The sequence below is a fragment of the Callithrix jacchus genome, chromosome 6 (genome assembly GCF_049354715.1).
Source record: "Callithrix jacchus isolate 240 chromosome 6, calJac240_pri, whole genome shotgun sequence".
Classification (NCBI taxonomy): Eukaryota; Metazoa; Chordata; class Mammalia; order Primates; family Cebidae; genus Callithrix; species Callithrix jacchus.
Genome location: NC_133507.1, coordinates 128,081,009 through 128,094,700, shown reverse-complemented (window position 1 = coordinate 128,094,700; position 13,692 = coordinate 128,081,009). Strand labels below are relative to the sequence as shown.

The window sequence follows — 13,692 nt, the reverse complement described above, 5'->3', positions numbered from 1 at the left end:
GGTTCCTGTAGTATATACCAAAAATTTTTTATCATTTTAGAATGTGTTTTACTGCTATCTATTAAGCTCAGTTGCTTTTCATTTTACTTTTATGTAAGAACAGCATTATTTGAATTATTCTAGCTTTCTGATACCTGTTAACATAAAACAAGTTTTCTCTTTTATTTTATTTTGTTAGCTACTTTACTGAGATACAATTTGCATGTAAAAAGATGTACATGCTCAGGTATAGTGGCTCACCTGTAATCCTAGCACTTTGGGAGGCCAAGGTGGGTAGATCAGTTGAGTTCAGGAGTTTGAGACCAGCCTGACCAATGTGGTGAAAACCCATTTCTACTAAAAATACAAAAACTTAGCTGGGCATGGTGGCACACCCCTATAATCCCAGCTACTCTGGAAGCTGAGGCAGGAGAATCACTTGACTCCAAGAGGCAGAGGCTGCAGTGAGCCTAAATCACGCCCCAACTCCAGCCTGGGTGACAGAGTGAGTCCCTGTCTTAATAAATAAATACATAAATGCCATTTAATCAAGTTTTTTTTTTTAAGAAAAGGAAAGCTGTATATATTTAATGTATACAACTTGATAAGTTTGGGGATAAATATACATGTGGGAAACCATCACCATTGAGGCCATAAACATATCCATCACCTCCTAATGTTTCCTCCCTTTATTATTATTATAATTAATTTGTATGTGTGGTGAGAACACTACAAGATCTAATCTCTGAGCAAATGTTAAGTATAGAGTATACAGTGTTGTTAACTATAGGCACTACTGTTTAGATCTCCAGAACTTTATCTTGCATAACTAAAACTTGATACCTATTAACCATTTTCTCCCTTTTTATTTTTATATTTTTACATATTAGCTATTATAACATAATTATTCTTTTTAACCATTTTCTCCCTTTTTATTTTTATATTTTTACATATTAGCTATTATAACATAATTAATCTTTTTCTTAATTTAATTTTACTTTAAGTTCTGGGATACAGGTGTTGAACATGCAGCTCTACATGTGCCATGGTGGTTTGCTGCACCTATCAACCTGTCATCTAGGGTTTAAGCCCTGCATGCATTTGTCCTAATGTTCTTCTTCCCCTTGCCCCCAACCCCTGACAGGCCCTGGTGTGTGACATTCCCCTCCCTGTTCAGGCAAAGTTCAGCTTTGAGGGAACCATTTCTAGGATAGGTTGTATTCTGGCCTGGCGCAGTGGCTCACACCTGTAATCCCAGCACTTTGGGAAGCCGAGGCAGACAGATAACCTGAGGTTAGGAGTTCAAGACCAGCCTGGCTAACATGGCAAAACCCCGTTTCTACTAAAAATACAAAAAAGTAGCTGGGTGTGGTGGCGCATGCCTGTAATCCCAGATATTCAGGGGGCTGAGGCAGGAGAATTGCTTGAACCTGGTAGGCAGAGGTAGCAATGAGCTAAGATAGTGCCATTGCACTCCAGCCTGGGCAACAAGAGTGAAACTCCATCTCAAAAAAAAAAAAAAAAAAAAGGTTGCATTCAACCCTGACAACTTTAAACTACTCCTGTGTCCATACAAAGTCTCTGCCAAGACTTCTGATTGTAACTTACAGATAAGGCTTCCTTCTGCCCATAGGGCCTTAACTTGCCAACTCAGTATTATAAAATCTTATGTTATTTAAAAAATAGGAGAACCAATGCATGCATGTGTAAGTAAAATGTTGAGAAATTTTAAAAGGGAAGAGGTGAGAGAGGGAGGTGAAAGAAAGATTCTTACTTATAAGTGGGAGCTAAATGATGAGAACACATGTCACACAGAGGGAACAACACACACTGAGGCCTACTGGAGGGCAGAGGATGGAGTGTGGGAGGAGGGAGAAGATCAGGAAAAATAACTAATGGATACTAAGCTTCATACCTGGATGATGAAATAATCTGTACAGCAAACCCCCATGACACACATTTACCCATGTAACAAACTTGCACATCCTGCACATGTACCCCTGAACTCAAAATACAAGTTTTTTTTAAAAAAAGGAAAGTAAGATGAAGGAAAGAACTTTAAAAATCCCAGTGAAGTTTTTTCATAAAGGGATTATAAATGCTATCTTTCTTTGAGTATACATTCTGCAAATACTTTACCATGTTTTCAATCAGCTGCTTATTTGCCCTCACATGTGTAACTCCACTTGTACACTTTCCAGCAATCATAATCAGTAGTCTGAGCTTAAGAAAGGGCTTCAGAATGTGACCATCTGTAATAGTCATCAAAGAAAAACTAGAGTTCCCGTATTGCAGTTGTTCTGGGTAGAAGTATGAGTGGAGGCTGGGCATGGTGGCTCTCGCCTGTAATCCCAGCACTTTGGAAACCCAAGGCAGGTGGATCACAAGGTCAGGAGTTTGAGACCAGCCTGGCCAACATAGTGAAACCCCATCTCTACTAAAAATACAAAAATTAGCTGGGTGCGATGGCAAGTGCCTGTAGTCCCAGCTACTTGGGAGGTTGAGACAGAAGAATTGCTTGAACCTGGGAGGTGGAGGTTGCAGTGAGCTGAGATCATGCCATTGCACTCTACCTTGGTGACAGAGTGAGACTCTGTCTCAAGAAAAAAAAAAGTGTGAGTAGAGAGTAAGTCTTGTGACCACCCCATGACAAGAGGTCTCTGCAGCCACCTGTGTATGATGTTGTCTCAGGCCTGTCTGCATTTTATTCACAAACACATATAGACTGGGACACCTGGAAACATCCCTCACGGGACACCTGCCAAGACACAGGCATAATGCTAGTGTGTGACAGAGAGCTGAACCAATGTATGAGGACAAATAAAGAGCTACTCTGCTTCCTGCTTCAAACAAAAGAGGACGGAAAAACATATTCACAATGTAGGGTTTTTTTCCACTGTAACATCCATTTGTTCTGAGGGAAGAAATTTAAACGTGCTTTTGCTGTTTTTGTTGTGCTCCTTTATTTTACTTTTCTTATACTTCCCTCTCACCTCTTTTTTATTTTTAAAGTTGCTACGTCCTATCTTATGTATATAACCTATTTTTTATTAAAAAACACACTTCATACAAATAAGACATGAATCTGTTTGACGCATAAGAAATTAAGATATTATAGATGAATCTAAGGTTCTTTCAACCATAATTCTCAACCCAGGGCCAGTCCCTAATTCCCCAGAGATAACCTGTTTGAAGCATATCTTTACAGATCTTTTTCCACGCATTTTCAAGTGTGCACTTGCCTAAAGAGGGCAAAGGATAGTGTCTATTAAACTTAAAACGTAAGAAACCTGCACATGTTCACAAGGAGGCATGTACAGCTATGTTTACTGCAGCACTGCTTTTAATTTAAAAAAATTGGAAACAGTGTATCCTTTCATGACTAAATAAACCATAATATCGATTCTGTGGATATACCACGGTAAGCCTATTTGCACTAACCTGAAATGCATCTCAGTTGCAGAAAAATTTGTACCACATAATATTGGTGCAAGACATTCTTTTAAAGATTTTCTTCATAAGAATAATATACATTAAATCACTGAATCATTTTGTTTGAGAATTTTAAGGTTTTTCGTTGTTCTCCCTAAGTGTTCAAAGACATAAATAAGTGTATAGCATATGTACACACCTTTCCTACTCTATCTCCACCATATGTAGAGAATGAATAGAGGTCAAAATAGCTTATGAGAGTACAGTCATTTTGCAAAGCCATGATATTCTGCAATTATTGTTTAAATTGTAATTATTTTTAAAAATAATATAAAGTTTACAATTCAAAGACTATACTGTGCATGTGGAAGCTGTTTAAGTATTTGAATGAAGAGGCAATGGCACAGTTCACTCAAAGGGGCTGCAAAGGACACACACCAACCAGAGAACATGGCTAAGTCTGTACGTAGCTCAGTTTCTTCTTCCTGCTACTGCCCTTTTCCTCTTTCAGGCTGTTCCTGTGGAACAATGTTCCTAAAACGGCCAGCCCCTCTTCAGGTCATTTGCAGGGATGGGAGAAGGCTGCAGATTGTAGCCACAGCTGTTTATAAACGGAGTGTAATGAAATCTAATCTTTCATGCAGACATGTGGGAGCCAAGGGCTGGAACATGATGCCCCAGGAGCATGGGCCGGACTGGATCAGGTCAAATCTTGCCCTGGGGCTGCAGTTCAGGGAGCAGAATGTGATGTAAGAGACAAGGTTTGGTGAGGAAATCCTAAGTGACAACCAAGTTGACCATTATTCATTCAAAAGATGGTGAATTTGAAGAGAAATGATGACTCTAGTGCACACCCAGGTAGCAAGCAAAGGAAAGACAAGAAAGGGAAAGTCAAAGGTAGAGGACAGAAGAGACTGTAAGCAAGAAAGTGACCCAACTGCTTCTAGTAGATGCCTATGGGAAGAAGACATTCAGGGTAGCAACTAACTTCAGCAAAATACTGTTGTGACTTTATTTCTAAAAACTAAAACTGTTTTAATTTCTTTTGTGAAATTAGATATGCAGGTGTACTTTGAGCATATAAACATTTGCATCATCATACATAAATGTAAACCCAAATAGCAGCCACTTAATGAAATAGACTGAATTTATTTGAAAAACATAATTATCATGTTCTTATATCAGATTTAGGAATGTGGGTTAAATTCAAACCAAAAACTTATTTTTTTATTTCTTCCTTCTCTAGACCATGGTCAGCACTAGGAATGAACTGTGGAGGACTCGTGAATCCATTAATGCTCTCCATAGGGAAAGAAGGTAGGAGCCACATGAGTACGTGCAAATACCAATAGCAGAGAGAAATCCAAAGCATTTCCTTTGCTTTTATAGAAAAATTTTCTACAAAAATGTTACCATTTTTTTTAATTTGGGAGAAATTTTTAAGCCAAGAAATCCTGTGACTCCAATATGAAAGTAAAAGAGAGCTTCAGTTCTATTTGAGTAGTTAAGCATAACAAAAATCACCAGGCTAAATACGTTTTGACTTTTGAGTGCCTGATTTTATTCCTTGGAATTTGGTTAAGCACTTTTAGTGAAGTACTGATTCTTTGTGTGTATCTTGTGTTATGTATGTGTGCTTTACCTACTTCTAAAGAAATCAGTGCTTGGTATCCAACAGCATCTAACTTTCTGCTAGGTTTATTAGCCGAATGGAAACTGTCTATCATCTTAGTGTGTCTCAAGGAACTTAACATTTCTTGACCTCCTATCTTCCCGCTGTTATTCCTTTAGAAGACAGAATTCCTGGCTCCCCAGAAGAAGTTTCCCCTGAGGGAAGACCTTTGTTTTCAGGCACAATACTTAATATTCAGCAGACAACCCATAAACTAGCAATTCTATGCATATATGTATTTTGAGATATGATTCCTAATCCAACTGTACAGAAGACATAAAATATTTTCTAAATTCTGTGATAACTCATGAAAAGGAGTTCAGTAAACACTTTTAAAATATCTAAATAATTTAAATCTTAAAGGTAATTTTAATCTTTTTCATGGAATAAAATAATTTAGAAAACATTTTTAACGTAGTAAAGCAATAGAAAGGCTATATTAAAATTGAAAATGTAGAAACATAAAGCAAATTTTAAAATTTAGTTTTTAAAAATGTAATTCTTAAAATAATCATATACAATGAATTCTTTTAAACTAAGTATGGCCTTTGATATAATCTATTTCTACCATTGGTATCCTATTATTTATCACTACAGAGTGTACCAGAGTATAAGGCTGATTATTGAATGAAATGTAACATGAAGTTACATCTTTGTTCCTGTCTGCACCATTATTTTTATCAGTAATTTGGATGAAACTGTAGACAGCATGATTCTCAAATGTGTTGTGTAACATGATGCCAAAATCCCTAGGTAATAAACTGAATTACAATCTTGGATCACTGAGATTTAATAGGCTGGGACAGTGAGGCAGTTAGTAAAGACTTGATTTTGAGGGATTAAAGGAAAGTCCCACAATTTCAGGCCCATGTGCACAAGTAGCGTGAAAAAGACCTGTGATATGTAAGGTCATCAATTGCAAGTTCAGTGATAGCCAATTATGACACTGATTATTTAAAAATCAACAGTCTCAGGCATATTAACAGAAAGAGTACTGTTCAATTACTAGTTATCTATTATTAATCTACACTGTGCTAGGTAATTTACTAATTTGATCTTACACTGCTATGAAGAAATACCGGAGACTGGGTAATTTAGAAAGCAAAGAGGTTTAATTGACTCACAGTTCCACATTGCTGGGGAGGCCAGGAAACTTACAATCATGGTGGAAGGCAAAGGAAACGCAGGCACCTTCTTCACAGGGAGGCAGGACGGAGTGAGTGTAAGCAGGGGAAATGCCAAATGCTTATAAAACCGTCAGGTCTCGTGAGACTCACTCACTCTCGTGAGAACAGCATGGGGGAACCACCTATATGATCCAATTACCTCCACCTGGTCCTGCCCTTGACACATGGGGATGATGGGGATTGCAATTCAAGATGAAATTTAGGTGGGAACATAGCCAAACCATGTCAGTAATCGTCAAATTAAGTAACATTCACTGCTCTGGGCATGATTAGCTTGCCTAGGGAGTATTTATGTTCCATTTGAATACTTATTATAGAGATTCAAGCTGTTTAGACCCTACCAGAAAGCAGAAATACATATAAAGATATAAAAGTTTAGAAAGGCAGATTTCAGGTCGTTTAAAAGGAATTATTTCTTGGATAACCTGAACTGTTTGTTGTAAGTGGATGATTGCCTGGAAAGTCCTGGGCTCCCAGTTGCTGAAAATATTGGCACCAGGTGAACTGTATTTACCAGAAACAACCAGTAAGCAGCTCTTCTTTAAAAAGGACACAGAAGATGCCAGGTGCAGTGGCTGACACCTGCAATCCCAGCACTTTGGGAGGTCGAGGCAGGTGGATCACGAGGTCAGGAGTTCAAGATCAGCCTGGCCAAGATGGTGAAACCCGTCTCTACTAAAAATACAAAAAAATTAACTGGGTGTGGTGGCAGATGCCTGTAATGCCAGCTACTCTAGAGACTGAGGCAGAGAATTGCTTGAACCCGGAAGGTGGAGGTTACAGTGAGCTGAGATCCTTCCACTTCACTCCAGCCTGGGTGATAGAGTGAGACACCATCTCAAAAAAAAAGATGCAGAAGAAGAAAAAAACTGGATTTCTGATAGAGGTCTACCTTCTTTCACCTGGATTGTGGAAGGATAGGGATGCATGTCATCTAGTTGTCCAGGCCTGGTGGACAGGCCAGAGAGAAGGAAGCAGTCAAGCATGGTGGACAACATGGGGAAAAGAGAGAGCCTGACACCTCTTGTTAGCGGGCATAACGAACCCAACACATGAGGTCCAGAGAACACTGTCTAGACAGGCTGACTGAGATTACTTCTTTGTTGTTGGCTGTGTAAAATCCCTGGGCTGACTGCTTTCTGAGAAACCCATCAGAAAGATACACCTGAAACTCCAATTACTACCAAGGATTTTGGAGTCAGACTCCCGTTTCACCCGAGTATGACTGTCTTCGAAGTTAGAGGGCTATCGCTCAGAGATGCCTGCTTTGCATAGGAGCCCAACTTAATTTCAAGACCTCCCCGAGCTCTATGTAGTTAGGAATTTCACAGGTTCTAATCAGAGAAATGTTGCATTTCATACCAGATAGCCAATTTCCACAAAATTCCACAAATATTCTAACACGAGTGATCAAATAAAATTACTTTATTTAGACAATTTTAGTTGTAAACCTACTATACGATAGGAACTATTTTATGACTCACCCAGAAGATATGGCAAGACACACACATGCAAAATTGCCAAAATAAAGAGACAATAAGCAGTTAAGTAAGGAATAGAGTATGTGATATGTAAGTAAAATAGTAAGTAAAGCATGTATTCTGTCACAGTGCATGGCTGTCTAGAAGTTTGTAGGCTGGACTCTGCAGGCTCTGTAGACATGGTGAAAAGCCACAGAGACAAATAAAGAAGGGAAGAGTTTGGCCATGCTGGAGGAGAGGTTGGGGTTGTCATTTGTGGATTCAAGTAGGGCAGTCAGAGAAGGGCACTTCTGAAAAGGCACCTTGTGAACAAAGACTTGAAGGAGGTGACGGGGAAAACTGAGCAATGACCTGGGGAGGAAAGTGTGTCCAGGCGGAGGGAGTTGAAGAGCAGACTCTAAGTGGGGAACACGCCTGGGGTATTCAAAGAGGAGCCTGAAGCTCCATATGGGAACAGGGCAATGAATAAGCTGGAAAGCAAGAGATGAGGTCAGAGACGGAAGGGGGGTCTGTGCCATCTTTGTGGGTCTTGGCCACCTCTATAAGGACTTCCTTTTACTCTAAATGAGGAGGGGAACCCCTGGAGGGTTCTGAGCAGAAGAGCAACATAGCCTACCTTTTGTTTTAAAGAATTGCCCTGATTACCCCGACTACTTGGTTCATGTTTTTTTTTAGAGACAGGGTCTCGCTCTGTCAGCCAGGCTGGAGAGTGGTGGTGCAGTTATATCTCTCTGTAACCTCTAACTCCTGGGCTCCAGTAATCCTCCTACCTCAGCTTTCCAAATATCTGTGACTACAGGTGCCACCACACTCAGCTAATGTGTGTGTGTGTGTGTGTGTGTGTGTGTGTGTGTGTGTTTATGGGGTAAAGCTGCTCTCAGTTTCCTGGCCTCAAGGGATACCCCAACTTGGCCTCCTAAAGCACTGGGATTACACACACACACACACACACACACACCCATGAATGAATGCACCCAGCTTCTCGGTTCATTCTTAAACCAATGAACAACTTGACAGAAAGAGAAGCCAAAGCAGACACACAATCCATCAGTTGCAATATTCTTCCTCCCTGTGTTCCTGGTCAGCCATGACAGTTGTACTATCATTCTGAATAGAGTATTTCTAGACAAAGGATAATGTACAAAGTCAATATTCCTATTTAAGTAGCTGGTAGAGGCAAGCTGTCAAAAATAACCTGTAATATGCCTGGCAAGTTTTCTGAAGTACTTCTAAAGCCAGTGGAATGCTTAGTGGAATTGTATCCATAATATACACAAAGGCAGCTGCACATGGTAAACAAAGTGTCAACAGTATTGATCAATGTGAGATAACAGATGAGCACAGGGTTTTCCAATAGCCGGACATGGTGACCCTGTAATCCCAGCTACTTAGGAGACTGAGGCAGAAAAATCACTTGAACCCAAGAGGCAGAGGTTGCAGTGAGCCGATATCATGCCACTGCACTCTCTAGCCTGGGTGACAGAGCAAGGCTCCATCTCAAAACAAAACCAAAAACAGTCGAGGCACAGGGTTTTCCAGCATCTTTTCCCACAGGGAAGACTGAAATACATCTTACCAGGTCTCTAATTGGTGTGTTGGCACCTTGCCCTTCCAAACCACTCAAATCTGTTCTTTTTACAGGCTTCTTAAAAAACAATTAAACCAATACAAAGACCAGTTGCAAGCTATATACATCTCTCAGGAAGAAAGAAGTTGCCGATTTGAAACAAAGATTCACAGACTCAAAACCAACCAGGATAGTCTGCGGACCAAGCTACAGCAGATAAGACGGGACCTACAGGTATAAAATGTGAGAGGCACTGGCCATCTGGACCACCTGGAAGTCTAACCTTGAGTCCTTCAGCCAAGAGAGGAGCTTCCCACCTTACCTTGATCAGCCTGTTCCCTTGAGTCCTCTCTCCATACCCTGACCTCCCACTTCCATCCTTCAAGCTATATCCTATTCCTCCATGAAGGTAGTGTCATTGAAAGACAGCAAGATCTGTACCATTTGGAAACAATAGACTTTGGGGCAAACTGATTCTTTACAGCATCAGTTTTTTAACCTTTTGGTCTCAGGATCCTTTGTACATTCTTAAAAATATTTGAGGGGATTTTGGTTCTGTGGTTACATCTATTTGTATCTATATCTATTGTTATAAATATAACCACAGAAACAAAATGAAAATTAATTAATTAAAATTAAATTAATAATAAAATTAAAGAAATAACAAAGTGAATGAGATTAAAACAGAATTGTTCAATAAGTGAAATAAGTAACAAAGTTAATGCAAATTAAAACTGAGAAGTTAAAATGTATTCACTATCTAAAACATAGAACTAATAAGCCCATTAAATATACAGATAACATTTTTAAACAATATGTTTTTCTAAAAACCTTAGGAGAGTGGCATTGCTTTACATTTTTCACAAATCTCTTTAAATACCTGGCTTAATAAAAGACAGCTAAATTTTTGTAACCACTTCAGCAATTGATCTGCTGCAATGTGTTTTGGTTGAAGTATCTGAAGAAATCAGGCCTAACACAGATTTGCAGTTGAAAAAGAGAGAAGTATATTAATAGCCTTTCAGATACTGAGAGATGCTTCTCTTTTATAGTAGCCCAAAACATGATAGAGGACAGCTTCTTAAAGGATAGTTTCAATATGGAATCTGAAACCATATTTATGTCACACTGTTTCATTAATATTCAGTGTTCTTATGTGGTCTTTGAATGGGTCACCTAGGCATGCATGAATGTGTAACATTATATATTGATCATTTGGAAAATATAGGTTCATCAAGCTATGCTGAATGTCCTAATGCTCATTCATTTTATTAAACAGGATAAAAAAAATTCACATTCATTAATGTCACTACTAATCTCATTAAAAATTGTTGAAGAATTGGAAAGCTAACAAGCTCATGGTGGTAGATGCAAGTTTTCCAAAATTCTAATTTTTGCTTGAAAGCCTGCTTTTTTATGTATGTAAATATGTATTTTAGACAGGGTCTTGCTTTGTCACCCAGGCTGGAGCACAGCGGCAGGATCATAGGTCACTGCAGCCTTGAACTCCTGGGGCTCAGGCAATCCTCCCACCTCAGCCTCATGGCTAGCTAAGATCTCAGGCTCATGCCAGCACACCAAGCTAATTTTTAAATTTTTAGTAGCAAGGAGGGTTTCACTATGCTGTCCAGACTGGTCTTGAACTCCCGGCCACAAGCAATCCTCCCATCTCAGCCTCCCAAAGTGCTGGGATTACAGACATTAGCCACTGCACCCAGCCTTAACTATTATAACTGACAGCAAATACTGTTCATTGTTTTCCTTGCAGTGACATTCTTGCTTTGTTCATTTCTGAGAAACTGACAAATACCCAAGTCGGAATAACCATAGTCTATCAGTCTTTCTTTGACACATGAGGCAACTCTTTTATTTCAGTACACATTAGAAGTGTCTTATGCACATTTCACACGTTATCACACAAAATACTTAAAAGACTTGTGAATATTTTTAAAACTAAGAAATTTTTCTATTCCATCAAAGGTGTTGTTAAGCAGAACTGGCTTTTTTTTTGTCACTGCTAGTGTATGAGGGTGAAGAATAGCCTGATAATTAGGACTGTTTGGTATTGCTGTCTTGATTCATGCTAAAGCACCAACAGCTTTGCTTACTGATTTGGCGTCATCAGTGCACATGTCAATACAATAAACAAATGTTATCTGAGTATCTTTATGAATATAATTTTGACTTCACAAACTCCTAGAAGACTCTTGGGGATTTTCTAGGGTCTGCGGGCCACACATTGAGAACAGTGCTTCACAAGGAGCACATCCCTAAATTTTATGCCTTTGGCTTACCGTGAAGCCCCTCACAACTTACCTACCAGGAAGATTATTATAAGCACGCTTTATTGTAATAATTTTTATCTGTCAATTCAATATATGCTTATGTTTTCAGAAATTCCCTATGATATTTTTAGAACCTGGGCTTTTTAGAACCTAGAATTTTCCTAAATTTCTTGTAATTATTCCCTCTGTTATTTTAGAACTTGAGCTGTTCCAACTCTTGTAGAGAGTTTTAGGTTGACATAGAATTAGCAGCATAAAGTAAAATTAATAGTAATGATAATACATTTACAGAGGAGAAAGAAAAGTCTTGTATTAGAATGCTCTGTTGGAATGTTGAAATATAATGCATTTATGAAAAGGTCAGATAAATGTTAATTTCTTCATAAAGTTTTCTTTACCTATAATCCCAGGCAAGGTTGCAGCCACCCCGTTCTTCATCTTCTTCCTTTCAAAATGTGGAGACCAAGGTTGACCATTCTCCAACTGAGAGGGTTCCAAAGGGAGGGGATTATTTGCAGATCAAGAATGCCAGTGAAGATGGTTCAAGATGGGACCCTCTTCCTAACCCTGAGGAGGTTGGCAGAGGTCACAGAAGTCACACAAACGCAGAGCATGCTCTGAGAAACCCACAATTACCAGAGACCGCATTGCACAGCACCAGAGCACAAAGTCAAATACAAAAAATGCCGAAGAAAGTCATTAGTGCCCTACCCAGTTGTCAGGAGGGACTGAAGCAGGATACCCCCAAAAAGGCTCCTGGCGAAACGAGCAGTCCTGCTCTTGCAACTGTGGAAAGGCAAGAGGCAGGTAACATCGAGGAGAGAAAGGTTGAGCTGGAGGAAGAGGAACTGCAAGAACTATTGTCAAAACTTATGGATGCCTTCAATCTAGAAATGCCATCAGGTAAGGTTTTCACTATCCGTAGACATTGTGATGGCAAAGGATTCAAGCTGCCTTTTCAAAAACTTGATTTTATAACAGCCCAACAGCTCCAATTCATGTAGTACATAGCAGTTCTCTGAATCTATTGGTTATCAGCAGTGTCTCTGAACTTGATTTCTAGTATTACCTCATTCATAGGGCTGTTGTGAGCAGGAAAGGTGATAAACCATGTGAGACTTTAGTATAGATCTTGGCACATAGCAAGCATTCATTAAATGCTTATTATTTTGTTATTGTAAAATATTGCTATTATTATCAGTATCCCTAAATCACATATACCTGGGCAGCCTATGTCACCATTTAAAAATGGGGATAATATTGTAGCACTCTTTCTAGAAGTTCTATATTCTAAACCAAAATCAAGAGAATTGATTATGGTTTCTATGGTATCTCTAGATATTTCTATATCATCATTATTATCTTCTCCGTAAGCTATGATTTATTGCTAAATTCTGAAAGCTTTAAAAAATACCCTTCTTTGCTATAGTTACTGCTTCTGTTTTGGTGTGCCATTGTCTTATTTCTCATTAGGGTATTTTGTTATCTTTACATATATATAGAGAGATGCTTCTCAGCTTACAATGGGGTTACATCTTGATAAACCCAACATACACTGAAAATGTTGTTAGGTAGAAAATGCATTCGGTATACGTAACTTACCAAACATTATGGCTTAACCTAACCTACCCGAAATATATATATAGAGAGATACTTCTCAGCTTAAAATGGGGTTACATCTTGATAAACCCAATGTAAGCTGAAAATATTGTTAGGTAGAAAATGCATTCAGTATACCTAACCTACCAAACATTATGGCTTAACATAACCTACCTTAAATGTGCTCAGAACACTTACGTTAGCCTACAGTTGGGCAAAATCATCAAACACAAAGCCTACTTTGTAATAAAGGATTGAATAGCTCATGCAATTCATTAAATATAATGCACTGTGGAGTACACTGCTGATCATTTGTCTCACTGCTGACCAGCTTCACAAGATAACACATACTGCTAGCCTGGGAAAAGATCAAAATTCAAAATTTGAAGTATTATTTCCTTCTAAACACATATCACTTTTGCACCATCATAAAATAAAAAAAATTGTCAGTCCATCACAAGTCAGGAACTATTTATACGCACATGCGCAC

General features: G+C 38.8%; 1 protein-coding gene across 4 annotated transcripts in view; it reads left to right on the top strand.

The window, feature by feature from the left end:
• The window catches only part of DYTN (dystrotelin), a 69,564-nt gene that overhangs the window by 44,839 nt on the left and 11,033 nt on the right, over positions 1-13,692 (top strand). For all 4 annotated transcript variants that reach the window (XM_035305452.3, XM_035305450.3, XM_078328303.1 and 1 more), the window contains 3 exons: positions 4,658-4,728; positions 9,393-9,552; positions 12,014-12,506. In XM_035305452.3, the coding sequence (XP_035161343.3) occupies positions 4,658-4,728; positions 9,393-9,552; positions 12,014-12,506 (724 nt within the window). The remainder of the gene's footprint in view (positions 1-4,657; positions 4,729-9,392; positions 9,553-12,013; positions 12,507-13,692) is intronic.